The sequence below is a fragment of the Anabrus simplex genome, chromosome 1 (assembly GCF_040414725.1).
Source record: "Anabrus simplex isolate iqAnaSimp1 chromosome 1, ASM4041472v1, whole genome shotgun sequence".
Taxonomy (NCBI): domain Eukaryota; kingdom Metazoa; phylum Arthropoda; class Insecta; order Orthoptera; family Tettigoniidae; genus Anabrus; species Anabrus simplex.
In genome coordinates, this window is record NC_090265.1 from 1,178,231,768 (window position 1) to 1,178,259,469 (window position 27,702).

At 38.6% G+C, this 27,702-nt stretch overlaps 1 protein-coding gene across 1 annotated transcript in view; it reads right to left on the reverse strand.

Moving 5' to 3' along the window:
• LOC136877298 (cytochrome P450 4c3) overlaps positions 1-27,702 on the reverse strand; it is a 129,295-nt gene that overhangs the window by 94,896 nt on the left and 6,697 nt on the right. Inside the window, exon 2 of the mRNA XM_068225567.1 lies at positions 5,492-5,677. Within this exon, the coding sequence (XP_068081668.1) occupies positions 5,492-5,677 (186 nt within the window). The remainder of the gene's footprint in view (positions 1-5,491; positions 5,678-27,702) is intronic.

Consider the following 27,702-nt stretch of genomic DNA (forward strand, 5'->3'; position numbering starts at 1 on the left):
TTTTATATATTTTACTAAAATAATGATCTTTTTCAAAGCTATTGCTCAAGCCCATTACCAACATATTCATAAGTTATTGAGCTGCCGCCCAGCGCTACATGTCAGTGCATTGCCAACTGGTACCAAATCGGTAGAACATGGACTATCCAAAGGACATGGACAAATTTATGGAAGCAGTAACACCACTACCTGAGGACAGTGGACAGGCCTGAATGTATATAATGTATTTTAACTATTATGTTATTTATATAATTATAATCATGAACTTCTTCTTCTTCTTCTTCTTCTTCTTCTTCTTCTTCTTCTTCTTCTTCTTCTTCTTCTTCTTGAAATTAAATTTGAAAATTATAATTTATTATAATGTGAGTCCGACTCATTGGCTGAATGGTCAGCATTGAGGCCTTCGGTTCAGAGGGTCCCGGGTTCAATTCCCAGCCTGGTGGGGGATTTTAATCGCGTCTGATTAGTTCTTCTGACTCGGGGACTGGGTGTTTGTGTTAGTCCCAACACTTTCCTCTTCATATTTAGATAACACACTACACTACCAACCACCACAGTAACACACAATAGTGAATACATCACTCCATATAAGGTTGGCATCAGGAAGAGCATCCAGATGCAAAACAGGGCCAAATCTATATGTGTGACACAGTTTGAACCTGTGACTCCAAGATGTGGGAAAAGTGGTAAAAGAAGAATTTATTATAATATGTGCATTTAAATTGCGCTCTGAACTTTGCCACATTGTACCTAATTAATTGTACTGTCTTTCGATCCATGGGGCATGAAGTACAATTATACGTAACAAACAAATATATCAGAAAATTTTCACTAAAAGCACACCTGTGTAAGAGTTTTGTTACATCATATGCCTGGCCTTGCACAATTTTATGTGTGCAGTAGATCTGGCATCAGCGCACCCCTTTTAATGTCTACTGTCTTTTAAGGTTGACACACACTCTATAGAATGAAATATGTCATTCCTTGTTTGTTATTGTGTGTTGCATTGATCACATCTGCTGTAAATCCCATTTCCTAAGTAACCTTCTTACATCTTCAACCCACTTTGTTCTAGCCTTCAATCCTATGATGTACTTAAAGATATTTTTCACCAATCTGTTCTTATCCATTCTCACAGATGTCCATAGAATTTCAAACTTCATTCCACAAAGAGTAATATTTTCAGTGTGTTTGTAAAGGTCCTCATTCCTTCTTTTCTTCCATATCCAATCAGCAGTGGTCCTAGAATTTTCTCAAGAGCTTCCTCTCCTTTTTTAAAAAATTTCCAGCAGTTCCCCTTTCTTATTCAGTGTTAGGCACTCTGGGCCATACAGACCCTTTGGTTTTTCTACTGTGCTGTAGTGTCTGGGTTTAGCCTTGTAGCAGTGGCATGTACTGAGGGCTACCAAGGCTATTGGTAAAGCCCAAACCTCAAATGAGAATGATGGAAATCTAAAGCACATTGTAATGTAAGCATCTGATACAATGCTCCATTTACAAACCTTCAAAGCTATGAGAGATAATGTTGCACATATTCCTGAGAGCAAGGCATCGGAGACAGATCTTGCAGCCCACGCTCTGCATCTCTCTTCCCTCGATCCACCTCGTGCGGCTTGCTGATGTATGTCCGATAGGTGCAGGGACCGCAGGGATAGGTGTACTAGGCTTCGCTCCATCAGATCGCCACTGCTAACTAACAGCCATGCATCCCTCATCGTATATACTTCCTCACCTCATACTCATAGATAACAGAGTGCTGATATTTCACTCCCGTTTACTTCTACATCTTTGTAGGAAGATACTCCAGGGATGCATAGAAGTAATATAGATTTCTTTTTATAGGTAGATCTGCTAAAATGAAATGCAATCTTTCAGGTTTACTGTTCTCTTTTGTTGGGTGGAATCGAACCCATGATCATGGGTCGGACACCACTACTGATCTCTCGAGGAAGCTAATAAGCCAGTGAACAATGGGTATGACTGGTGGTAATGCTGTAAAATTCAAAATTTTTAATTAGTGATAATAATAATAATAATAATAATAATAATAATAATAATAATAATAATAATAATAATAATAATAATAATAATAATAATCATAATAATAATAATAATAACAATAATAATAATAATAATAATAATAATAATAATAATAATAATAATAATAATAATAATAATAATAATACCTGGCATCTGTATAGGTTTGGTGGTGACCTAATGAGGATGAAATGAATGGCAAAGATGTAATAAACCCCCAGTCCCCAAGCCAGGGGAATTAACAGTGCAAGGGTGTTGATTCTGAGAATTGAACCAAGGCCATCGGACCAAAGGCAAGCATTCTATTCATTTTGCCACAAATTTGGACTTTAATTTGCTAATCCTTAAGGGGCCCATTGACGTACAATATTATTGCACAAAATGGATTGTACAATATATTGTTCGCTGCCTATAGACGTACAATATTATTGCACAAAAATTGAGTTTGTGCAATAAATAGAATCGTGTGGAGATAATATTGATAGTTGTGCAATATATTGTGCAAAGCAGTCATAGACGTACAATATACGTTACAATATATAGTCAGTCCATGCTGGTATTTTATTTGGTGATTATATTGAGTAACACTGATCTTTGCTGTGTTTTGATCGCCGTGGGCGTAAGTGCCAAAAAGAAGCAGAAACGGAAAAGAAGCACAAGGGCCAAACAGTGGTTTCTAGACAGAGAAAAGTACATTCATGAAAATTTACTCAATGAACTGAGAAAATGGGAACCAAATGATTTTCGAAATTTTCTGCGCATGAATGGTGAATTGTATGATGAACTCCTCGCTTTGCTCTTAATGTCCCACAAAGCCGGAAGGCCATGGTACACTTCGATAAACTCCAAAATAAACTTTTTCTCCTCCTTTTTGTCTGCCATCACGATACCTTCTCCAACGCTTGTTGATACCAACTGGCGGGAGGACGGGATATTGCACAATATTGCCAACACACAGCACAGTATTTTGCGATTTGCGCAATATATTTCAAACTTTCTTGATTTCGTACAATATATTGCACAACCCTTCAATATTAAAAACACACTATAAATTTTATTGCACAAACTCTGATATTGCGCAATAATATTGCACGTCTATGGGCCCCTCTAGGCTACCATCTCCACTTATCAGGTGTTCAATTTTGACAGTAGAAGAGGCCAGGGTGTAGCTTGTGAAGTAGCCTTGACTACACAGCACACTTCTCCATTGGCTATTAGCTGCAGCACAAAATGCTTAAAAGTCTTCATGTTCACTAAACCAACCATCGAAAAGGGGTAACCTAAGTCTAGTGGTAGCCCACGTCTTGATCCCAGCATACACCACTGCCTTGTAGGATACTGCTTGCTTGTTGCTCGCCTGTTCTGAGGTATTCTGTAGACCAGTTACAGTTTTCTAGCTCTTGCGTTATTTGCCTCTTTATCCACCCCATTTTGTTGTATCCATTCCCCCAGATATTTGAATTTTTCAGTTCATTTGATAGTTCCATGTTTCACTTCCTTGGTGTCTGTATTCCATGTACAGTACTCTGTCTCCTCATAGGAAACTTTAAGACCGGTTATCTCGGTGATTTTATGAAGACTATCCAGCATTGTTTGGGCATCTTCTTGGTTATTGGCAAAGATGGCAAGATCATCAGCAAAAGCTAAACATTTAACTTTCAGGTTCTGTCAATTCCTCGAAATATGTATTTCCTTTCTCCTCCCACCTTCAAAGCTTTCTCCCTGGCATGTTATAGTGTTATAACAGTGGAAATCTACCGTCCAATAGCACTTCTAAGTGTTACATATAAACTCCTTGAGCGACTGATCTACAATAGAATTTATGAAACAATCAACAGCTACATTCCTATAGAGCAAGCAGGATTTAGACCTGGAATAAGTTGTAATGATCAAGTACTGTCTCTCACCATGTATATCAAAAATGGATATGAGAGGAAATCAGTAAGTGTGGCTGCATTTTTGGATCTATCAGCTGCCTATGATACTGTCTGGTGAGAAGGACTCCTAAAATATTTGAGTGTGATCCCATGTCGTAAACTTACGGCCTTACTTAGCAATATGCTCAGTAATAGGTACTTCCAGATCTACGCTGATAATGACAGAAGTAGAGTGTTTAAATTAAACGATGGTTTACCTCAAGGATCAGTCCTTGCTCCCCTTCTTTTCAGTCTGTACATATACGACCTCCCAGACACATCATCAAGAAAATTCATTTATACTGATGACATTTGTTTGGTGACTCAGTGCTCCAACTTTTATGATGCTGAAACTACTTTAGCCACTGATTTAGAAGCCTTGGATGTATACTTCAAGAAATGGTGCCTTCACCTAAATCCTCAAAAAACAGTTATATCTGCATTCCACTTATGCAACAGACAGTCTAATTACAAACCAACAGTCAGATTCTGAGGTGAAGTGTTGCCGTTCTGCAATACACCAAAATACTTGGGAATAGCACTTGATAGAACTTTGACTTTCAAGCAACATCTCTCAAATGTAGCTGCTAAAGTAAAAACTAGAAATAATATTCTTCAGAAACTTGCTGGTACATCATGGGGAGCCAATACTCATGTTCTAAGATCAACAGCATTAGCCTTATCATATTCTGTTGCTGAATACTGCTGCCCCTCTTGGATCAATAGTGTTCGATGTACAACTCAATCAGGCAATGCGCATAATCATGGGTTGTATTCAGAGCACGAACACTCTATGGCTTCCTGTTCTCAGCAATATTCCACCTTCAGTCCTAAGACGATCAGAAGCTCTCCTAAAGGTTTGGAAAAACATTCAGCAGAAACTACCCATCCATCAAGATATTACGCACACTGAACATCAACGACTGAAATCAAGGAAACCACCCTCGCGTACAGCAATGGATCTTGAAAGAACCTCTTTTCATGTTAACAGTTCATGGAAAGCCCAGTGGGATCAGTCTTCAGTAGTGAACAAACATCTGGTTGAGAATCCATCTAAAAGAGTACAAGGATTTGATCTACCAAGACGACAGTGGAGAATCATCAATTGGATAAGAACTGGACAAGGCAGATGTGATTATCTGTTGTGTAAATGGGGTTGGACTAGCTCTGCAAATTGTGATTGTGGTGTCAGTTCTCAGTCAATCCACCACATGGTTGCTAACTGCCCAATTCGAGCTTTCAAAGGAACACTAATGGACATTCACAGCACATCGGATGAAGCAGTTGATTGGGTCAAAATGCTAGACCTAGAGTTATAGTATTGTACGGACTTGTGACTACGCACATTTACCCTGAACGATATACATGTGTGTACATAGATTCATCATACGATAAATAAATAAATAACAGTGTTTCAATAGACTCAAAAGCCTTAATTAACTGAGTTTAAGCTGGAAAATATGGCTTCCTTCTTAACGATAAATAGGAAAAGAAATGTGTTCTTGCTCATTAACTAGACATAGTTTATAAATACTTACCGCAGATTATATCCAGGGTGCACAGAGTGATGAAGTTATTTATTTCAATGAATGGCTTGTTCATATTCTCACGCAAAATCTTGACCAGAACAGCAGTGTTTCTGTTGAACACTGGCAAATAATCCTCTAAGATCTTGAAATGGAAGGTTGGAGTGAGGATCTTTCGACGAGTGTGCCATTTCATTCCTAAACAAATATTGTTTTTATTAGAAAATGCAAAAATAAATTATATGGAGAGTGACAGGAACATGGAAATTAACACAGAATAAACACAATGACAGATCAGTACGGAGGGAAATCTATTTGAAGATGGCAGTATATGAAAGTAGAGATGGTCCTTGCCTTTTGAATTTTCATGTTTTAACCTTGTGTCCTCTTTCTGTTGCTCCGTCTTCCCATACTGACCTGTCATTGTGTTTATACTATGTATTAACTTTCCATAGTCCCATCTCTCTCTATATGACACGACACTTGTTTGTTCCTTTTCATTACTTACAAATACAAATTAAGAGTGTATTTGCTGCCTTTATATGGAAGAAAGTGTTTTACTAGAAGAACATGACTTCCAAATTAAATGATACCTTTGAGATTTTTTCCATTATTATCAACTCAATACAGGCATTTTAAGTCATAATTATACAGAAAGGCAGGAACATAAAAAGGAATACATAATAAGATAAGCACAATGTCAGGTCACTGTGGGAAGACAAAGATGAAAATACAAGAGGACCAGAACAATCTTCACATCTTCATACTCTGCTGTCTTCAAATAGATGGGCTATCTCCTAGTCTAACCTCAGTTCTTCTTGATAAAATCTGTCAAGATGGCCCTGAGTAAGTGGTGATACCTGCCCTCTCAATGAAGGTCGGAAGCAGGAGCTCTTCAGAGGCTGAGAGGCATAGAATTACAGGTCGCAGTGCTAGTTGCAAATAGAGGATTAATAAATCCTTTACATCCAATTAACTACTTTTACAGATTTCGTAGATGCCAAGGTGCCAGAATTGTGACCCACAGGAGTTATGCCAGTAAATCTACCGAATGAGGTTGAAGTATTTGAGCATCTCCAAATACCACTAGACTGAGCTGGGATCAAACCTACCAACTACCACTCAGCCCAGCCAACAGAGGATTACTGAGGTGCTTTTGCTAATTCACAAAAGCTTTCATAGTGAATAATGGAAGGTAGGGTGTGTGTGTGTGTGTGCATGTGTGATGTTCTTTCTTTAAGTCTTTTCCAGGGCATGATACCAAAGTAGTACAGTCATTACCTTGTCACCAAGCTGGCTGCAATTTGAATCCTTGCCAAGACAAGTGGGATTGTTGAAGTGAAAAGTCTCTTCCCTCTGGTTTAGACTCCATATAAAACTGGAGGCCTTATGGCTATGGTTATGATACCAGCTGTCACATAAAACTGTCACAAACTTACTTGCTTGCTTTCTTTGAGTCTTTGATAGAATGATGTGGGTTATATTTTCAACCACACCGTACTATTCATTATACTATTTTCCTTCTTGGCATGTATCACACCTCGCGTCTACTGTATCGGCTCAATATGGCTGATCATCCAAAGAGTATGTCTGCATTATCGAACAACTCATCTCTATGTAGACAGAGGGTGACTCTCGCCCTCAGATTCATCATTCTTTATTTCTGGCTAATCTTGTCCTTTTTATCTGCCCTCTTGTTTATTCTTGTTCAGTTTTTGAAAAAGGAAATGGCGACTGAGGTCTCTGACATGGCTTTTCTATCCTATAAAAGATACTTTAACTGTTTTAAATATGGTATTGTGAAACTCTCAGTTCTTTCGAGAGACTTCTTGTTCTTATTATCCATCAGGTAATTTTTTCTTTTACTTATTATTTTGCTAATTTTGGTCCTCCCAAGACTTGCCATGGTTGTCTTTAAGTGTTTTCTGGGGTTATGTATTTGTTCTACTTTAATTTTATTGCAGACTTGTTTCTCATTGATCTTATATTCTTGTATGCCTGCCAATTTTTATGTTCTGTTCGGAAACCAAGGGCAGTGTAGATCCCGTTATGTTTTCTGCTCAGTTTGATTGGTTCATGTGTATGTATACATGTGTAGAGACCTATTTTGTGTATGCATGGGCATTCTATATTTTGCTCAATTCCGACACCCTTGGTGTTTTCTTGCTCATCCACTCTGTACTATTCATGTCCACTCTTGGTGTGTGGTATGGATATGTAGAGTACTGATAACGAGAGTTTTGACTGCATGATACATTTTTACTGGTGTGATGCAAATTTTCCCTATTGGCGTGGTTCTGTGTTTGTTTTACCAGACCAAATTCACGAGCAAATTGATTGTTCAATCAATCAATCAATCAATCAATCAATCAATCAATCAATCAATCAATACTGATCAAAATTATTTTAAGTTGGTAATGTGAGCAAACTTGGGACTGGAACCCAAATGATTGGCAATCTTTACTGGTGTGTTTGTATTACTAGGCCCATCTACATACAGATACTATGATGTGAATTAGGTGTGTATGGAGGCAACTGTTGGGTAAGGACTGAATTTCTAGGAATTCAGAGTGTTTTATTGGTTATGCCAGGAACTGTTTATGAAACATTGAAATATGTAATTTTCTTTCCTTGTAGTGCCTGCATGGGCTGATCACGAGTTGCATTACGTCATGCTAACCAGTGAATATCAGTCCTGCATTGCTATGGATGACAATGTGTGGAAGGATGGGGTGCAATGGCAGAGAGACCACATCCTGCCAATGTAGAGGAGAAATGCTGGCATTACTCCTAGCACTACAGTGAGAGGAGCCATAGTGACTTTGGTCACTTCTGATAATGATTCAGGGAAACCTGATGACACAGCAGTACGTCAGTGACAACCTCATGCATTACCACTCATGAGAGAGCACTTGTTTGAGTTTTTCAACAAAACAATGCAGGAAAAATAAGCTTGTACTTTTATGTGACTGTTGATATCATGATTATAGCCATATGACTTCCAGGTTTACACAGAATCCGAACCATAGGGATATGACTTTTCATCAAACAATTCACGCCAACCCACATTTCAGTCCTTTTTTACCCCTCCCCCTTAAGTGCCTTTTCCGAAAACAAAATAATACATGTCTCTTTATTTTTAAAAGAGATTATAAATACCACTTCACATCTGTAACATGTTAAGTTTTTGAGATACATTGTAGAAATGCTCAGGGATTATGTGTACAAATTTTGGTTGGCAGCTATGCCCAAACGTACACACATAATCTCGCTGCTGTAGAATCCTGGAGCTGGCGTTGCCATGGTTACGGCAGTTCATTTCCTTATCCAATTCTGAGAGCAGGGGTAGTATGGTACCAATATCTCCATAATGGTCGGTTTTATGGCCTTAAAACATGGTTTTTCGGGGCCGTAGGGGTTGCCGAGATTTGTTCTTTGGGTCAAGGGGCTTAAAAAGCTTAGTCTCGTCCTTGCACGAGAAATTCGATATATCACCTATATTAACCTATTATTTTTATATCTCCCCTTCGCCCCCCACCTCGAATTGTTTTGAAAATAAAATACAGCCTATGTCCCTCATAGATAATGTATATTTACATTAGTAAAAGGATTTTTAGAATCTGTCCAGTAGTTTCTGTGATTACCCTCCAGATATACACAAACTAACAAAATTCGCGCTCTGTCTTTATTATATTAGTATAGATTACAGGAGTCGGACAGATTTTGTCTTTTTATGATTAGATAAAAAACTTACGATGAACGAGGTGTGCTTGAATGATGAGCATTCTAATGTTTTTGTGTCAGCAGACTCCACGACTGTGCCACAACCTGCCAAAGTAATGAAGTTTTCAGTTCATCAAAGAATTCCACATAAATTAGCCAGGAGCAAGACAATGTTCATCTATACAGCATACATGTGTCTATGGACTGCCTGTGTCGTGTTGAAATGCTGCCATGGCTTGCAAGGTCTTGCAAACTATTTCATATAGAATATTTGTTGGATCAGCTCAGACATCAACTCTGACCTAGTGCAGATCTGCAGGATACTCAGGACCAGTTACTTGGTGGCCAACTTGCATGAACACTGCATGATAGACATGAGAATGTCTTGAGCTTTACTTTATATTTCCTCGCTTACTAGGCAGCTGACATGAGTAGAAAAGAAAATTTGTTTAATAGGAAAGTCAACATTTAATTATAGTAGTTTGAATTTTTGTTACACTTTGGAATGCGACAAACTTTATTTATTAATGGAATTTCATGTTAAAGACATTTCCACAATCATGTTCAGTTGAGAGTCCCTTACAGAAAATGGGACTTTTCTGTAAATAATTTTTCATTCAGATGATTGTAGTACTAGAAGGACTTAGTAACTGTACCTCACTTTTCTACTAGATCTACTAGACTGTTCTTTAAATTTTATTTCAATATCTGCATTAAGTTACTGAGGATTTAAGAAAAGAAATAAATATATAAATATAAGGTAAGCTTACATGAAGTTTATATTTTGAACTGGAAAGAGAAATATATTTGTTCTGCATATATAATCTACAGCGAGTGTCTTTCATTGGTTGGTCAGCAGCTGTGTATGACCTGCCTGCTGTTGACTCATCACTCTCCCCTCCATGGCATAGCAACAAGCACGACAGTTCTCTCACTTTCTCAATTGTGCTCTGTGCTTAGCATGTTTAAAAACTGCTAGGGCTAGTCTGGGCTATAATTCTCATAATGTCTCTACATGTGTACACAGCACAGGGAAGGATATCATAGTTATATGGAAACAGGATCTTACAGGGAAGTCGTTAGATGAATCATAACACAATTTCCAGGTGTATGCCTCCACATAGAGAGGAATAAATTGCACTTCAATATGAAACAAAAATGAAATTTATAGCTTATAATCCACATAGAGACATCGTGTGCAAACTCGTGAACAAATTGAGAGGAATGGGTTCCTCACTTGATAAGAAGTGAAGAGTAAAGAAACATGCGCTTAATGAGGAGGAACTAAATAAAATTGCAGAAAAATTAGAACATACACCTACAAAATCCCTACAATGACTTGCACAAGAAACAAAATAATATAACAAATGTGCACATTTGTGCATTTTTAAATAGTTAGTTCTCCTTGCTGTACTCTATGAGAGATTTCACTCTTTTTGCACAACTGAGTAGATGGTATCTTGTACATGTTTTGTTGCAAAGTTCACATTTACACTTATCACCTGGTGTATGGAATGACTTGGTACAGCACTGAAGCCATGATGAACAGAGCTTGGACAATGGCAAACTATGAGCTCAGGCATATAGTAACCCGTTACGCGGTCAAAGGCCTCCACAAGAAACAAAACATATCATGAGAGAAATTGACTCACTCAGCATGGGGAATGGAGTTTCCTAACATGACGTCAAAAATGTGTGGATGTAGGAGAACATATCCAATGTCTCCTGTCATAGAGTACGTGCTTATTTCCATAATTTTAATGGTCATGTCATGCACAGACAAAGTGAGGGAAGTGTTGTGCTTGTTGCTATGCCATGGAGTAGGGAGTGATGAATCAACAGAAGGCAAGCAGGCTGTGTGTGCCCATCAGCCAACCAATGAGAGAAATTTACTGTAGGGTAGAATAATATAGAATTAATGACTGCCTTAGGAGAAACAGGCATGGTGATGTTATTCCATTTAATATGTAAGATGCATGATACAGGAGAAGTACTAGCCAATCTTAGACAGAATGTTATACCTATTTCCAAGGAAGCTGGTGCTAAAAAGTGTGAAAACTATCACTTCATTATTTTAGCATCTCACACTTGCAAAATTTTAACATGGTTGAAGCTGAGATGGGAGAAGATCAGTTTGGCTTCAGAAGAAAAAAATGTAGGAACATGTGAAGCAATCCTAACTCTACTGCTGATCTTAGAGAATCAAATTAAGAAGGGCAAGCCCACATACATAGCATTCGTAGATCTAGAAAAGGCATTACAGTACGGCAAATGAATTTCATTTTAAATTCATTTTCATTTTTCTTCTGTATTAAATTACAATTTTAAGACCAAGAAATTTCTACAAGGACGTTGTTTAAATATACATCCATCTATTCAATACTGTACAACTATTCGGTTATATTAAATAGTCAGTTTAATCTTAAATTAGGACATTTTAGGACCAGTTAAAATTAAAAGAGTACAAAGATTTAAATAAAAAATAAAACACATGGACACATTTTAAACATCTTGTTAAATACTTGCTGAAATACTAATTCTTTGATGTTCTCTAAAAAGCAAAATTAACATAGTACAAAGACAATTAAATTAAAAATAAAACACTTGGACATATTTTTAAAAATGTTACAAAATTCTTTCTTTTTGCATCTAAAAAGAGGAAAAACCACCAAAATTATCAGTTTTTATCCTCTTTATAGATGCAAACAACAATAATTTTATGATTTTTTTTAACCTTACCCAGGCACGAACCCATATATGGGTTATCTGTCCATATTCTTGCGGGCTGAAACCCATATAAGGGCTTGCACAATTCTTCAGAATGTTATTGTCTCTCAGAGTTGAAATAGTTTCATGAATAGTGAACAGATGACACAAGCTGTACTTCCAAACATTCTAAGCTGGATACTGGCATGACGACTATGTTAGGCACATTTCTTTACAAGTTATCTGCTGAGTTTGTCGACCATGCATGGTTGAAGAATATTGTGGAATACATTTTCCAGTTTCTCCCCCACATTTTGAGCTAAATGGTTAAAAGAAAACTAATTACAAGAGGCAATAGTTAATGAAAGTGACAGTGAAGGTTACTGTAGATTCCCGAGATTTCTTCTGGCAGCGGTTGTGAATGCGAGAGTGGCACAAGTGACCGTACAGGTAATAGTGCGAATACATCCAGCTCTGCCTGGACAGACGTGAGTAATTTTGATCCTGGTCCATGGTATACATTTTCCAGTTTCCCCCCACATTTTGAGCAAAATGGTTAAAAGAAAACTAATTACAAGAGGCAATAGTTAATGAAAGTGACAGTGAAGGTTATTGTAGATTCCCAAGATTTCTTCTGGCAGCGGTTGTGAATGCGAGAGTGGCACAAGTGACCGTACAGGCAATAGTGTGAATACATCCAGCTCTGCCTGGACAGACGTAAGTAAATTTGATCCTGGTCCATCAACTATGATTCCAAAATATAATATTCAGTGGGGCACTATATTACCATTACTTGATCAAAATACTGATCCTCTAGAGTATTTTTATCTTTTATTTTGATGATGAGATTTTTGAGATAATTACAAATGAAACTTATATTCAGAGAAACACAAATAAGAAAAAAGCAACACCCCTGACTAAAAGGGAAAGAAGTGCATCATGGTCTCCCCCCAAGTGTTTCACACATGAAAGCATTTATTATGATCATTTTGATGATGATGATGATTATTATTATCATTAATATTATTCTCTCGTGTTGTATTTAGTCAGTGAACTGTGATTACAGTAATAAACTTACAACTACAATTTCACAAACTACATTATACTGGTAAGATTGTTCAGTGACAGTTGTGTCACATTTTCACAAAATAATAGAACTTCGTTCCTGGAGCAGACCAGCACTGAAATTCAGCAAAACCTGATATATATTGTTGTTTTTATACATGATAACTTAGGATAGTCTCAGTAGTATTTACATTAAATTACTTTTTTTCTGAAAGTCACCCTTCGCCCTCGGGCATAATACGTCACTACCTGCGAAGGGTTAAATATGTTCATGTGTTTTATTTTTAATTTACTTGCCTTTGTACTATGTTAATTTTGCTTTTTAGAGAACACCAAAGAATCAGTATTTTATCCACTGTTTTCGATGCATACACCAAGTATTTTATAAGATCTTTTAAATGTGTCCATGTGTTTTAATTTTGATTTAAATGTCTTTGTACTCTTTTAATTTTAACTGGTACCGGTATCTTTGATGTTAGCTGAAGATGGTCTATACATGCATTGAAACATGTCCTAATTTAAGATTAAACTGACTATTTAATATAACCGAATAGTTGTACAGTATTAAATAGGTGGATGTATATTTAAACAGAGTCCTTGTGGAAATTTCTTGATCTTAAAACTAGAAAACGCATTCGATAATGTTGATTGGACCAAGCCATTTGTGATTCTGAAGGTGATTAGGATCACATACCAAGAAAGAAGGATTATCTAAGATCTGTACAAAAATCTGACCAGAAACAGATGGTAAAGGATATCAAAGGGGAATTTGGAAACGGAATCACATTCCAAGGAGAGGAGGTCAAAACTCTGAGATTTGCTGATATTGTTATTTTATCTGAGTCTGAAGGGTATCTGGAAGAATTGATGAATGGTATGAAAACAGTCTTGGAAAAGAGTACAAGATGAAGGTAAATAAATCCAAAACAAAAGTAATGCAGTGGAGTCGAACAAAGTCAGGTGATGCTGTAAATATTAGATTAGGAAACAAGTCTTAAAGGTAGTAGATGAATATTGTTACCTGGGTAACAGAGCAACTAACGATGACAGAAGTAAGAAGGACATAAAATACAAGCAAGGAAGGTCTTTCTTAAGAAAGAAAATTTGCTCACTTTGAACACTGATACAGGAATTTGAAAGATATTTTTGAAGACATTCGTCTGGAGGATGGCATTTTATGGGAGTGAAACATGGACAATAACTAGCTCTGAAGGAAAGAGAATGGAAACTTTTGAAATGTGCTGGTGTTACAGAACAATGATAAAGGTGAGATGGGTAGATCAAATCACGAATGAAGAGGTACTGTATTGAATTCATGAGAGGAGAACGATTTGGCATAATTTGACCAGAAGAAGAGATAGAATGACAGGACACTAAGGACTTGTTTAGTTGGTTTTTGAACGAAGTGTTGGCAGTAAGAACGGTAGGGGTAGACCAAGACATGAACATGACAAAGGGATTAGAGGAGATGAAGAAGAAGAAGAAGAAGAAGATGTAAATACTTTTAGCATAATTTAAGGTTGTCTTGTTCTGTTTCTTCATTTTACTGTCACTGTAGGCTTAGTGTGCCAGAAATCATTCTCAAGACCAACACCTGCTGCAAAGCATTCTGCTAAACATAAAGCTTGAGAAGATCCTGGCTGCTGAAGAGACCTCAGCTCTACCTGGACTTCTGCTAAGTCAGGGATGAGAGCTATGTAGGTGCCAGGGCAAGAGCCTTGTTTTCCCATCGCTACATTTTGACTATCTGAAATGAATCGGTGCACCCGAGTGGGTGTTATACTCCCCTGATATGGGATCAGTGGTATGGTCATACTGAATTCTTTGCAGCACCATCACATGATTTTTCACTACTCCTTCCAGATGTTTATCTTATTTATCAGTAAGTATTTTTTCCCTTTAAACTGAATCAGTCAATAATATCCAAGTTTCACTTACAATCCTCTGTATTTATTAAAGAATTAAAATCTATTACAAAAGTACCATCAAGCCTATGGTTCAAAATATAATGAATATTATTTATACATCTGATAAGCCTAATATGCTAGATCCAACATTATAATGTACAAATCATTAGAGTAAATCATAATCAGAACATTCCTCCTCCTTCTTCTCCTTCGAACCTCACTGTTTTGGTTTCACATTTTTGGAACTGAGCTATTTAGAGAGGGAAGGATGAACTTATAGTCTGAAGTTCTTACTGAATGAGAAGAATGTGTTGTACAACATACAATGGCACTGAGTGATCGAGTAACACATAACATATTTCATTTACCACTGATCTACATTTATGGCTGGCACCTGAATGGCAGATTCCTTATCAGTGTCGTTTCTTAAATGATTTCAAAGAAGTTAGAAATTTATCAACTGTCTCCCTGGGTAAAGTATTCCGATCCCTAATTCCTCTTCCTGTAAATGAATATTTGCCCCAATTTATCCTCTTGAACAATTTTATCTTCACTTTTAAAAACTCCTCTCAAGCTTATTTGTCTATTAATGTCATTCCACACTATCTCTCCACTGAGAGCCTGGAACATACAACTTACTATTATTAATTATTTAAAGATCTGCCTTGTCAAGAGAATGCAAAGCCTAGCATATTTGCTAATACATCAAATACATAAAGATATATAAGTAGTACATGTTCCAAGAATCTACTAACATTCTCTTCTTCAGCTTACAGGTAAAAATCACTTAAATGTATTAGGCCTTTTAAAAACATTGTGCCCTAACATAAAACTGGTTAGCAACAATACAAAAAACATTAAAAGTTCAAACATGAATAACATTCAATTTATTCCAATCTTGTCCTGCAAATATTGTGTGAGAGTTCATGTATGGTATTAATATTAAGCTGATTTGCAATTATCAAATACTGTTGTGGTGTGGCACCTGTATGTCCTTCATAAACCAAACACCCTTCATAGGTCTCATGTTGTTCTTCCTGATACAGTATGTGTCTGCTTTTACCAGAAGCAGTTGTCAAGGTGCATTCAAAAGAAAGAGGTATTGTCATGTTAGAGGATTAGCCTGCCAGGTTAAATTGAACTTTCATTATTTGTAAGAAAAATAACTAACATATAATGGTTCTAATTTGACTTAATGAAATAAGAATTCAACGCGTAAATTAAAAATGACTTACATTGGATGCGAAGGCCTTGCAGATGTGTTGGCACAGCTAGCGAGATGAACAGTCCAACAGTCTGCCGATTGAGCTTATAGTGTCACTTTTTATTTCATGCGTTGGGTTCTTGTTTCGTGATGTTGCATTAGAACCATTCTATTTTAGTTTTTTCCCCTTTTCTTACAGACAAAGAACGTTCAATTTAACCTGGCAGGCTTGATCTTAAAACACAAATATAATCATTTCTGTTGTATGCATCGTGACAATTGTTATGGTATAAGCAGACCCATGATGGGCATTTGGTCTATGAAGGTCATAAAAATGCCACACCACAACAACATTTGATAACTGTTAACCAGCTCAGTTTTAGTACCATAAATGAACTCTTTAGATGACAAACTGGACATAACATGAATGATATTCATGTCTGAACTTTATTGTTTTATCGTATTGTTGTTTTTAACCAGTTTTATGTTAAGTCTATTACATGTGTTATGTCGAACCCAAAAATCAACTGTTAAATGGAATTCGTCGGATAGTTACCCAGGTGTTGGCTTTTATTATTTCCCAACTTGATTTACATCATCCTTTTTTTTTTTTTTTTTTAAAGAATCTGTTCTCAGACCAAAGAGCACAAAACTGGTGGGTGCATTCCATTTAGTCTCTGGATGTAACATATCTCCCACCTTTTGGTTTTCTTTATTCCCCTGTTAACAGAAAACTGAAATGAACCAATTAAAAAATAATTTGACAATCATTTTGCCTACACAGTTTAACAAGACAAGAACTTATCACAAAACTTGAGTCCTATATTGTGCAGGGAGTTTCATCAAACATCCACTTTTCGTTTTCACTTCGTTTTTTACAGCAGAAACAACACTTTCATGTTTATTATCTCTATCATTTTCCACTGGTAAGGTATCATGCGATGAAGTCATCTCCAGGGTGTACAAACTTTGAATGAGCTTGATCATGTCTCGTCCAGCAGTCTGCACTCTGAACTACTACTTTACCAGGAAACATCTCAATCACTTTACCCAAAGGCCAGTCAAGCCTTTTCTTCTGATCAGAGCCTACTAACACAATGTCACCAATCTTCAGCATCCTTCAACACTTTTCTTTCACTTGCGGATGTATGATACTAAAAGACTCAGGTAATCATCACAGAATCTTTTCCTTAATTCCTCTTGTAAATGCTGCAGGTACTTGGCCCATCTTCTGAGGTCAGTCTTGCCAAGGCAATTAAGATCAGGGACTCCAATTGACTGGTCGTCCTGCAGGAACATTGCTGGAGTCAATGGCACTAAGTCGCTTAGATCCTCAGACAGGTATGTTAAAGGCCTAGAATTTACCACAGGCTCCATATCGCATAGGACAGTCAAAGCCTCTTCATAGATGAGAGAGGCTCTTCCCAACGTCCTTTTCAACAACTTCTTGACCATTTGAATGATCCTCTCCCACCATCCACCCCACCAAGCAGCCATGGGTGGAATGAATTGCCACTGGATCCTCCTTGAAGACGTTTCCTCTTTTATTTTTTGCCAGTCCAAAGAGTCAAAGGAATTCACAGCTCCTGTGAAGTTGGTCCCATTGTCACTGTATATAACTCTGGGTAATCCCAGCCTTGCAATAAATCTCCTAAGACCTTGAAGAAATACTTCTATGGAAAGGTTTAACACCAGATTAATATGTACAGCTTGATACACAGCACAAGTAAACAACAAAATCCAAGCTTTCTCTCTGCCCCTTAAAATCAACGGCCCAGCAAGATCAACCCCACTGACCTCGAAGTTTGACAAATCTTTCACTCTATCTTCTGGCAATGGTGCAGGATCTACATCAATTTTCTTTGACTCAAATCGTCGACATTTGACACATTTTGTGATCACCCTCCGTACTGTCTTCTGACCTCTTAAAATCCAGTATTCTTCCCTTAATATTCTAAGTAACACCTCAAAACCCACATGAGAACATTTTATGTGGTACTCTCGGATTAGAATCTCCACAAGTTTGTGACTGGAAGGCAGAAGAATGGGATGTCTAAAATTTTCCTCATCTTCTCTTTGAAAAAGTTTAGTCTTGCCTCAGAAGACCATCTTGGTCCACAAAGGTGCAAAGGGAGTTAAGTCATCATCTTTTAGTTTCTTCCAGAACCCCTGTCTGGACAAGACACAGGAGTCTTCTCTCAGCCTGTGCTAGTTCTGAAACAGAGAGATCACCCCCACTTTCACAACTTCTAAGTTTCAATGATTTTCCAACAAATCGCAACAAATGAGCCTGACAGTTTGAGAAAACTTGGAAAATCTTCTTAGGTACCAGGCATCTCCATCCTTTGCTGAGGAAATTATCAATGATGGAGATATTTTGCTTCTCTCTTGTTTGATGATGTCATCATACACGTTAACCTCTGATGTTGGCCCTTTCCCTTCTGCCAACTTCAACCAGTGAGGACCCTCCCACCATTTGGAGTCTATAAGGGTTTCTACGGAACAGCCTTGAGATGGAAGGTCAGCCGGATTCTGCTCTCCAGGAACATCACTTCAGTCTTCTTCTCTCGTCAGAGATCTAATCTCCTTCGCTCGATTGTTCACAAATACTCCCCATGACTCATCTTTCTTGATCCAATACAATACCGCTGAAGAGTCCGTCCAATAAAACTCGGAGATGTTCAAGTTCAGACTTTCTCTGACCGAGCTTGCTAGTCGACTACCAATACAACATGCCAGGAGTTCCAATCGTGGCATCAAAATTTCCTTGAATGGTGAAACCCTTGTCTTTGCCATGACCAGCTGAACAGAAACAATCTCTTCAATACTGGTACAGCTTCGTATGAAGACAGCTGCAGCATAAGCACTCTGGCTGGCATCATAAAATGTATGTAAGCTCCAGGTTTGTTCAGACTTGCTTACTACAAAACATCTCGGTATTTTCACTTCAGAAAATCGCCGAACATCAGGTTCCCATTTTCTAAACTTCTTCTGTACATCCTCTGGCAATGGATCATCCCACCCCATCTTTGAATTCCAGCTATCCTGAATGAGAAGTTTAGGGAATAGGGTCAGAGGACATGTAGACCCAATGGGATCAAAAATCCTCCGAGCAAATGACAAGATTTTTCTTCATGTAACACATCAAGTCTCATTTTGAGGCCTCACATCACAGTACAATACATCTTCTTCCTTGTCTCACAATAATCCAAGAACAGGAGAAATCTTCTCAAACGTACTTTCTTTTCCCCTTGAGGTGCATTCCCAGCCATAGTTCAAATCTGGCTCCTGAAAGTAGTTTCATAGATTTCTCAACAAATTGTATCGTTTCTTCCTCTGAATCAAGGGATGTTATGCAGTTATCAACATAGAATGAGCTCTTTAATAGCTCTGCTGTTTCTTGCAGTTCAGGTGGGCTGTTTTCTAAATAGAGATCAAGAACTGCACCCAACAAGAATGGACTGCACTTGAGCCCAAATACAACTAGTCGATGTTGGAATATCTTGAATTTCTTCATGGAGGAATCATCCCACCAAAGGAATCTCAAAAAATCTCTGTCTGAAGGAGCAACAGAAATTTGCTGAAAGGCCCTTTTTATGTCCGAAATTTCTCCAATTTCACAATGGTGAAACCTGACCAGAATAGGTGGAATTTGTTCCTGCAGATTTGGTCCTTTCTTCATGCATTCATTCCTTCCCCCAGCAAGAGGCATCAAACACAGGTCTTAACAGTGTGGTTGAATTATCTTTGAATACACCTCTGCGAGGTAAATAGTGACATTTTTTTCAATGTCTTGATAGGGTACCTCTTCAAACACACCTTCTTGAAGCCAATCCTGAAACACAACATTGTATTCCTAATACTTGTTGCCACTCAACAGTTTGTTAGTCGTCATCCTGCAACTCTTTTCAGCAATTTCCAAATTGTCATGCAGCTCCTGAGATACCTCATTCCATGGTAGATGGACTTCGTAACGGCCATCCTCGTCGATTGAGAAAGTCTTCTTCTTTCTTTGATATCTTCTCAGCAGGATCCCTAATTCCCTGGGTGTACAACTTCCATAAATCAGTGGTTGCAGTGTTTAAAGTCAGCATTGTAGTTGCCACTATGCTGGACGAGTCAGAGGGACTGTTCAGAGATAAACTCCCCATAACAACCCACTGAAGTCAAGTCTCAACAGCCACTAGTCCACATCCCATGTTTTTTACTCTTCCAGTGAGAAGTGTTCTGTAGGTGTCCGCTCCTAAAAGATGTTCAATTTCAGGTGTCCCTTCTCCAGAACCAGAGAGGAAAATTCTTTTTTTTTTTTTTTTTTTTGAGTTCTTTCATCCAAGGACCACTTTGGATTCTAGGGACAGTACCACAAATAATCGTTTGATCCAGTACAGGGATCTTACATTTGTACCTGCAATCTAAACTGCTCAACTGTATTTGATAATTAAAATGTAGATGCCCTTTTGATTCAGTTCCTCCAAACAGAGCATGAATCATGTTTTCAGATCCCGATGGTTCCAGTCCAATGGTATCTACCAGTTCTTTAATATAGGCCTACATGATCACTGTGACCCACTATCTATGAGTGCTCTTACTACCCAATTTCCTTTCCTTCCTGTGATCTTCACCAACAAGGTCTGCAGAAGAACATCCTGGTTATACTTTTGGTTACCCCAGGTTGCACTGGCACCTTCCTTTTCATCTTGTGTTTCTTCCACATTTTCCTTTGGAAATCTTTGAACGTAAAGTTGGGCACATTAGATTAACATGTTTCTTCCCACAGAAGTGATACAGTACGTTACCCTTACAGATCTTGGCAACATGACCAGGTCTCAAGCACTGAAAACAATACCCCGCTTTCATCAAAGTATCCTTTCTTTCCACTAGAGTCATCTTCTGTGCTTTGAAGCACTCTTTGCTGTCATGAGATATTCTGCAGAATTCACATACATTTCCAGGATCTTTAATGTCTCCTGTGAACAGACTACTAGCAGTGGCCATGTTTTTCACTTCATTTAGCCTAGGTTTTTGCTGTGTAGGCTTCTGATTTGCTGTATTAAATCCTCCTTGGGTAAGTGCTACCCTCTGTTCACCTTCCATTTCATTCTTGAGGAATAAAGTCAGTCGTGAGAGTTTGTCACAGTATAAATCCTCGGTCGAGCCACTAACAGGGTAATGGACAGAATTTCTAAGCCATATTCTCAGCAAGTCTTCAGGTAGAGATCACTCAACTAACGGAAACAAGAATGCTGCGTACTTGTCAGTAGTCATGCCCAGAGATTCAAAGGATCGAAGGTGGGATTCTAAGCGATTGTAGAATTGTAGGAGAGTCAGTCTTTGTGTTGAAGAAACATTTTGAATCACAAGTCCAAGTAGCTCATGAACATAAAATTCTATGAGTAATTCTCCTCTTCCAAACCTACTTTCAAGACACTGAACTGCACTATCATAATTTTTAGCTGTTGGAGGGAAACTGTTTACCACCTCCCTAGCTCTACTTCTTTCAACAATACATTGGATCAAATATTGAAATTTATCTTCTTTTTCTATGTCTGAGTCGTCATGAATTCAACAGAACTGGCTCCAAAACCCTAAGCAGTCCCTAACCTCTCCGGAAAATTTTTGAAGTTTGATTTTCAGCAGTTTGAGCTTTTTCCTTGAAAACCTATAAAACCATCACTCAATATTTGATTTCCTTCATTTATACATTGTGTTAATACAACACACTCCATTCTCTGATGAGTTTCATCTACTTTATCACGGTATTAATTCACTTTATTGTATTTATTTGTGTATTGTTCTTCGTCACTGTCGTTGAGAAATACTTCTAATATTTTCTCATCAGCATCCTTCAGTTCATTTGTTAGTCGTTCTAGTTTAGTAAAATGCAATCTTACCTTTATGGGGTCTGTTTCCGCCATCACCGCATCATATATTTTCATGAATATAGCACGTATTGGTTTTCTCGATTTAGTCAACTTATCCACTTCAAATTACTGCTTTGTTCACATCCTGTCCACAGTCGCCACTAATATTATGTCGAACCAGAAAATCTACCTGATAAATGGAATTCGTCTGATAGTTACACAGGTGTTGGCTTTTATTATTTCCCACAATCTTAAACTTGATTTACATCATCCTTTTTTACAAAGAATCTGTTCTCAGACCAAAGAGTACAAAACTGGTGGGTGCATTCCATTTAGCCTCTGGATGTAACAACATGCATGTGATTTTAATCTGTAAGCTGAAGAAGAGAATATTAATAAATTTTCAAAACATGTAAATATATATATATATACAGGGTGTTAGGTGTATATGTGCAGATATTTCTTGTAGCAATAGAGAACGATGTGACGAACCACTATATATCAAACTTTTAGTAATCCGCGGAAGTTATTTTCGAGAGCAAAGTGATATGATGTTTTTAGAATAGGTAGTATGCCTCGTTCTGCGAATGAATAGCTTTCCGTTGACAACAGGCAAGTCACGCGCCATCCGTACCAAACTGGTTCTACTGTAAGAGCTGAACGCTACCTTTGTAATGCCACGAGATGTTACGTAATATACTTGCCAAACAGGTTTTATGTTTACGAGCAACTGAACTACGATAACAGCTGAAGGCTGCTACCGGTGTTCACCATGTTACGTTACATTCTCGCCAGACTGGTTTTGTTGTTAGTATTTAGTTTCCGTCAGACAACCCTAGTTATCGGTTTCGGACCCTGGAGCTGTATCGAATTGTCAGCGTTAATACTGGTTCATTTGCTGTTACGTCACTTAGGGGATTGGGATATCTGTGGTCGTCAGCCCCGTGGTCTAGTGAGTATGGAAATGACCTGAAAACCTATGTCTTTACGCCAACGAAAGCAAGCATGGGATTGAATTGAATTAGGCAAGCACAGCCAACGTTCTACTTCAAACGAATAATGGACATGTTATACAAATAAATAAATTAAACGTACCTACATTTCGTGCCTCCTGTCGGGCTGTGTGGCTCAGAAGGTTGAGGTGCTGGCCTTTTGTCTCCAACCTCGCAGGTTCGAACTTGGCCCAGTCCGGTAGTTTTTGAATGTGCTAAAATACGACACACTCGTGCCGGTAGATTTAGTGGCACGTAAATAGAACCCCTGCGGGACTAAATTCCGGCACCTCATCGTCTCCGAAAACCGTAAACGTAACGCAAATACCATTATTATTATTATTATTATTATTATTATTATTATTATTATTATTATTATTATTATTATTATTATTATTATTGACTACTCGCCAATAATGTCTGCCTAGAAAATACTTCTCATCGTTTATAACTATGGATCTCAACAGTTGTATAATGTCCTAATTATGATGATTTACAAAATTGGCTTTAAGTCGCACCGACACAGATAGGTCTTATGGCGACGATGGGACAGAAAAGGGATACAAGTGGGAAGGAAGCGTTCGAGGCCTTAATAAAGGTACAGTCCCAGTATTTCCCTGATGTGAAAATGGGAAATTACGGAAAACCATCTTCCCGGCTGCCGACAGCGGAGTTCGAATCCACTATCACCAAAATGCAAACTCACAGCTGCGCGCCCCTAACCACACGACCAACTTATTCTAACCTCTAATGCCGGACTGAGTAGCTCGGACGATAGAGCGCTGGTCTTCTGATCCCACCTTGGCAGGTTCGATGGCGGCTCAGTTCGGTGGTATTTGAAGGTGCTCAAATAAGTCAGCCTCGTGTCGGTAGATTTACTGGCGCGTAAAAAGAACTCCTGCGAGACTAAATTACAGCACCTCAGCGCCTCCAGAAACAGTAAGAGTAGTTAGTGGGACGTAAAGCAAATAACATTACCGGTATTATTATTAACAAGTCATTAGGAGCTGAAAGGCAGGGAAGAAAATAGTAAAATATGCGTGGTGTAGGAGGAAACAAGATGAAATGTACTTCACCCGTGCCTGCATCGCTCGCAGTAGTTTACTACAGGATAGTATGCGTAAGACCAGAACCAGGTCTCTTTGTGATGAGTCAGGTGTATCTTCGTATTGTGGTTAGCACTAGAGGACAAAGTGTGACAAACAGGTTTTGTGTATAAACAGACACACACACACAATGTACCCAAACCAGTACAGTGTAGAATGAAGAACTGCCATGCTGTGTTCAAGGTCAATATCTAGCGTTTTAACAAGCACGTCTTCCGTGTGTTGTGTTCAGCTTGCGCCACGTACAAGGCAATCGCGAACTGAAACTCTAGATTTATAATTTTTGTTACCGGTACTTCAATTTTTCTGCTCCGATTTATGAGAATATCGAACTATCGAGACTCAAAATACTACATCGATTGAGAACTGAACTCCCAACTCAATACGCTGCAGAAATGGTGTAACATCTGACATACCAATGTGAAACACGTAGCATTTGTTCAAGTGACCTCCCTGGACTACTTTGCAGGCTTCACTTCTCCGTACCCGGCGAGTTGGCCATGCGGTTAGGAGCGCACAGCTGTGAGCTCGCATCCGGGAGATTGGGGCTTCGAACCCCAATGTCGGCAGCCCTGAAGATGGTTTTCCGTGGTTTCCCAAGTTCACACCAGGCATTGCGGGTGTTGAACCTTAATTAAGGCCACGACCACTTTCTTACCATTCCTAGGCCTTTCTTGTCCGATTGTCGCCATAAGACCTCTCTGTGTTGGTGCGACGTAAAGCAACTAACAAAAGAAAATCACTTCTCCGAATCCAGTCTTCCGTAATATCCATTGGAGATCTGGCGGGCCAGTTGATGGGTCCATGTCGTCCTATTCGCCATAGACCAAAGGAATGATCCAAATGATCACGCAGTAAGCGGCTTATATCAGGTGGTGGACCATCGTGTAAAAACCACATGTTTCGGCGTAGTCGAAACGGAGCGTCCTCTGAAAGCTCTAATAACGTACCTATGAGGAACTCCAGGTAAGATGATGATAATAATGTCATTGGCTTTACGTCCCACTAACTACTTTTCACGGTTTTCGGAGACGCGGATTTGCAGGAATTTAGTACCATAGGAGTTCTTCACGTACCAGTAAATCTACTGACACAAGGCTGACGTATTTGAGCACCTTGTCAAGACTGGACTCAGAAGGCCAGTGCCTCAACCGTCTGAGCCACTCAGCCCGGCAAGATGATTGGTGCAGCACTGCGTAAAGTGCTGGCCTTCTGAACCCAACTTGGGAGGCTTGGTCTTGGCTCAATCCGGTGGTATTTGAAGGTGCTCAAATACGTCAGTCTCGTGTCTGTAGATTTATTTGCATTAAAAAATACTGCGACAAAAAAATTCTGGCATTTCAGCGTCTTCGAAAACCGTGAAAATTAGTTAGTGGAACGTAAAGATATTATTATTATTATTATTATTATTATTATTATTATTATTATTATTATTAGTAGTAGTAGTAGTAGTAGTAATATTATTTTTACGTAAGTTCTAATTAAACGGGTCCATTACAGTCATCATTTTACCTATCGGTACTTACTGTTCAGTAATAAGCCTTCCGTCCGCCTCTGTGGTGCAGTGGTTAGTGTGATTAGCTGCCACCCCCGAAGCTCGGGTTCGATTCCAGCCCTGACAAGAAATTTGAAAAGTGGTACGAGGGCTGGAACGGGGTCCACTTAGCCTCGGGAGGTCAAATGAGTAGAGGTGGTCCGATTCCCACCTCAGCCATCCTGAAAGTTGTTTCCCGTAGTTCCCCCCTTCTCCAGGCAAATGCCGGGATGGTACCTAACTTAAGGCCACGGCCGCTTCCTTCCCTCTTCCTTGTCTATCCTTTCCAATCTTCCCATCCCCCGCAAGGCCCCTGTTCAGCATAGCAGGTGAGGCCGCCTGGGTGGGGTACTGGTCATTCTCCCCAGTTGTATCCCCGATCCAATGTCTCACGCTCCAGGACACTACCCTTGAGGCGGTAGAGGTGGGATCCCTTGCTGAGTCCCATGAAAAACCAACCCTGGAGGGTAAACAGATTAGGAAAAAGAAGAATAAGCCTTCTATTAGAAATGCCCGGCGGCAATTCCACAGTAGGTCTTTTTCCTTCGAGCAATGTTCACGATGGATGCAACTACGGTTTTTGAAATTTGTCTCATTAATAACAATTTTACTGAATACTTATAGCCTTTTCTTTCAGTGTCCACCGTCCTTTCAATGACCTAAAAAGTTTATGAATAAGCATAGACAACCCGCATTGTCTATTGTCAGAAATTCATCGTAGACTGTCGCAATAACAGCACAGAAATGTTGCGCCCATATTTCATTTACTTATTAACCATTTCCTTTCATTTTGTCAGCTTGGATCACTGAGTAATGCCATTGACGTCTTAAAAATCGCACACAAATACACAACACTTGATTCGCACGTATGTGCTTGTACGGATCTTCGACGTCACTGTAAGGATTCTGTGTACTTTTCACACAGAGTACCCTACACGGGTTTTCGAGTACAGCAAGTGACCTGGCACGTGAGTCATCCTCTTCTACTTGCCAAGCCTTTAGGGGAAGTGCACAACAACATGTGTTGGCCTGCGATAAGAAACAGGTTCAACAAGCCCTATACTCAGCTACTGTACTTCCACTACGCGTGGACAGAATGACATCACCGGCGTATCCTGCTACGGCCATTCAAAACACATTAGGTCCTGAAATATTTGGCTCAGTTATGGGCAAACTAATAGGACAAGGTAAAAAGTACATAGCATATATTATGAGATGTATTTTTCTTAGCCGACTAGCTTAATATCTGCACGTATACACCTAACACCCTGTATATATATATATATGTGTATTTGACTGTATTAGTAAATATACTAGCTTTTGAATTGTATTGACAAGGCGGACCTTTAAATAATGAATAACAGTATCGTTATATTTGGTATCACTTAATTCGTAACTCACGCATTTTCATCACAGATGTATATTTGTGACAAATGATTTATTAGTAACAATTTGAATTGATCACTGGTGGATAATTAGTAGCAATTTAAAATTTGAAATAGAATTCTTATTGAATTAATTAACATAATTATTTATTAGTCTGGAGTAAATTTCGTGTAATTTTATTGTAAATTTCTTGCTATATTGTGGCCTAATGCCCGGAGATAGTCCAAGATGTTTCCTTCCGCCTTATATTGTTTGCAATTTCTGACAATGCGAGAAATATGTTTGTCAGTCTCAGCATATTTTCTTTCTTTTTCTTCCTAGTCGGCGAATGCTCAGCGTCCAACTCTTTGATATCTCTGTCAATTTCTGCTACCTCAGCTTGTGCAGAATTTGAAGTACATAATACAACAAGGGATGGCGTTTTCTGATTAACTTGCTCAGTCGCGTGTGCCATGCTTCATAGGAATTAAAAGTCCTAGTATAATTGTTCCATATCTCTGGAGGGAAAGGAAGTTGCTGTCTGCCTCTTTTGCAGTGTCTTCCTTTCACAAAATTATCTTCAACATAACAAAAAACCGAGCTCGATAGCTGCAGTCGCTTAAGTACGGCCAGTATCCAGTATTCAAGAGAGAGTAGGTTCGAACCCCACTATCGGCAGCCCTGAAGATGGTTATCCGTGGTTTCCCATTTTCACACCAGGCAAATGCTGGGGTTGTACCTTAATTAAGGCCACGGCCAC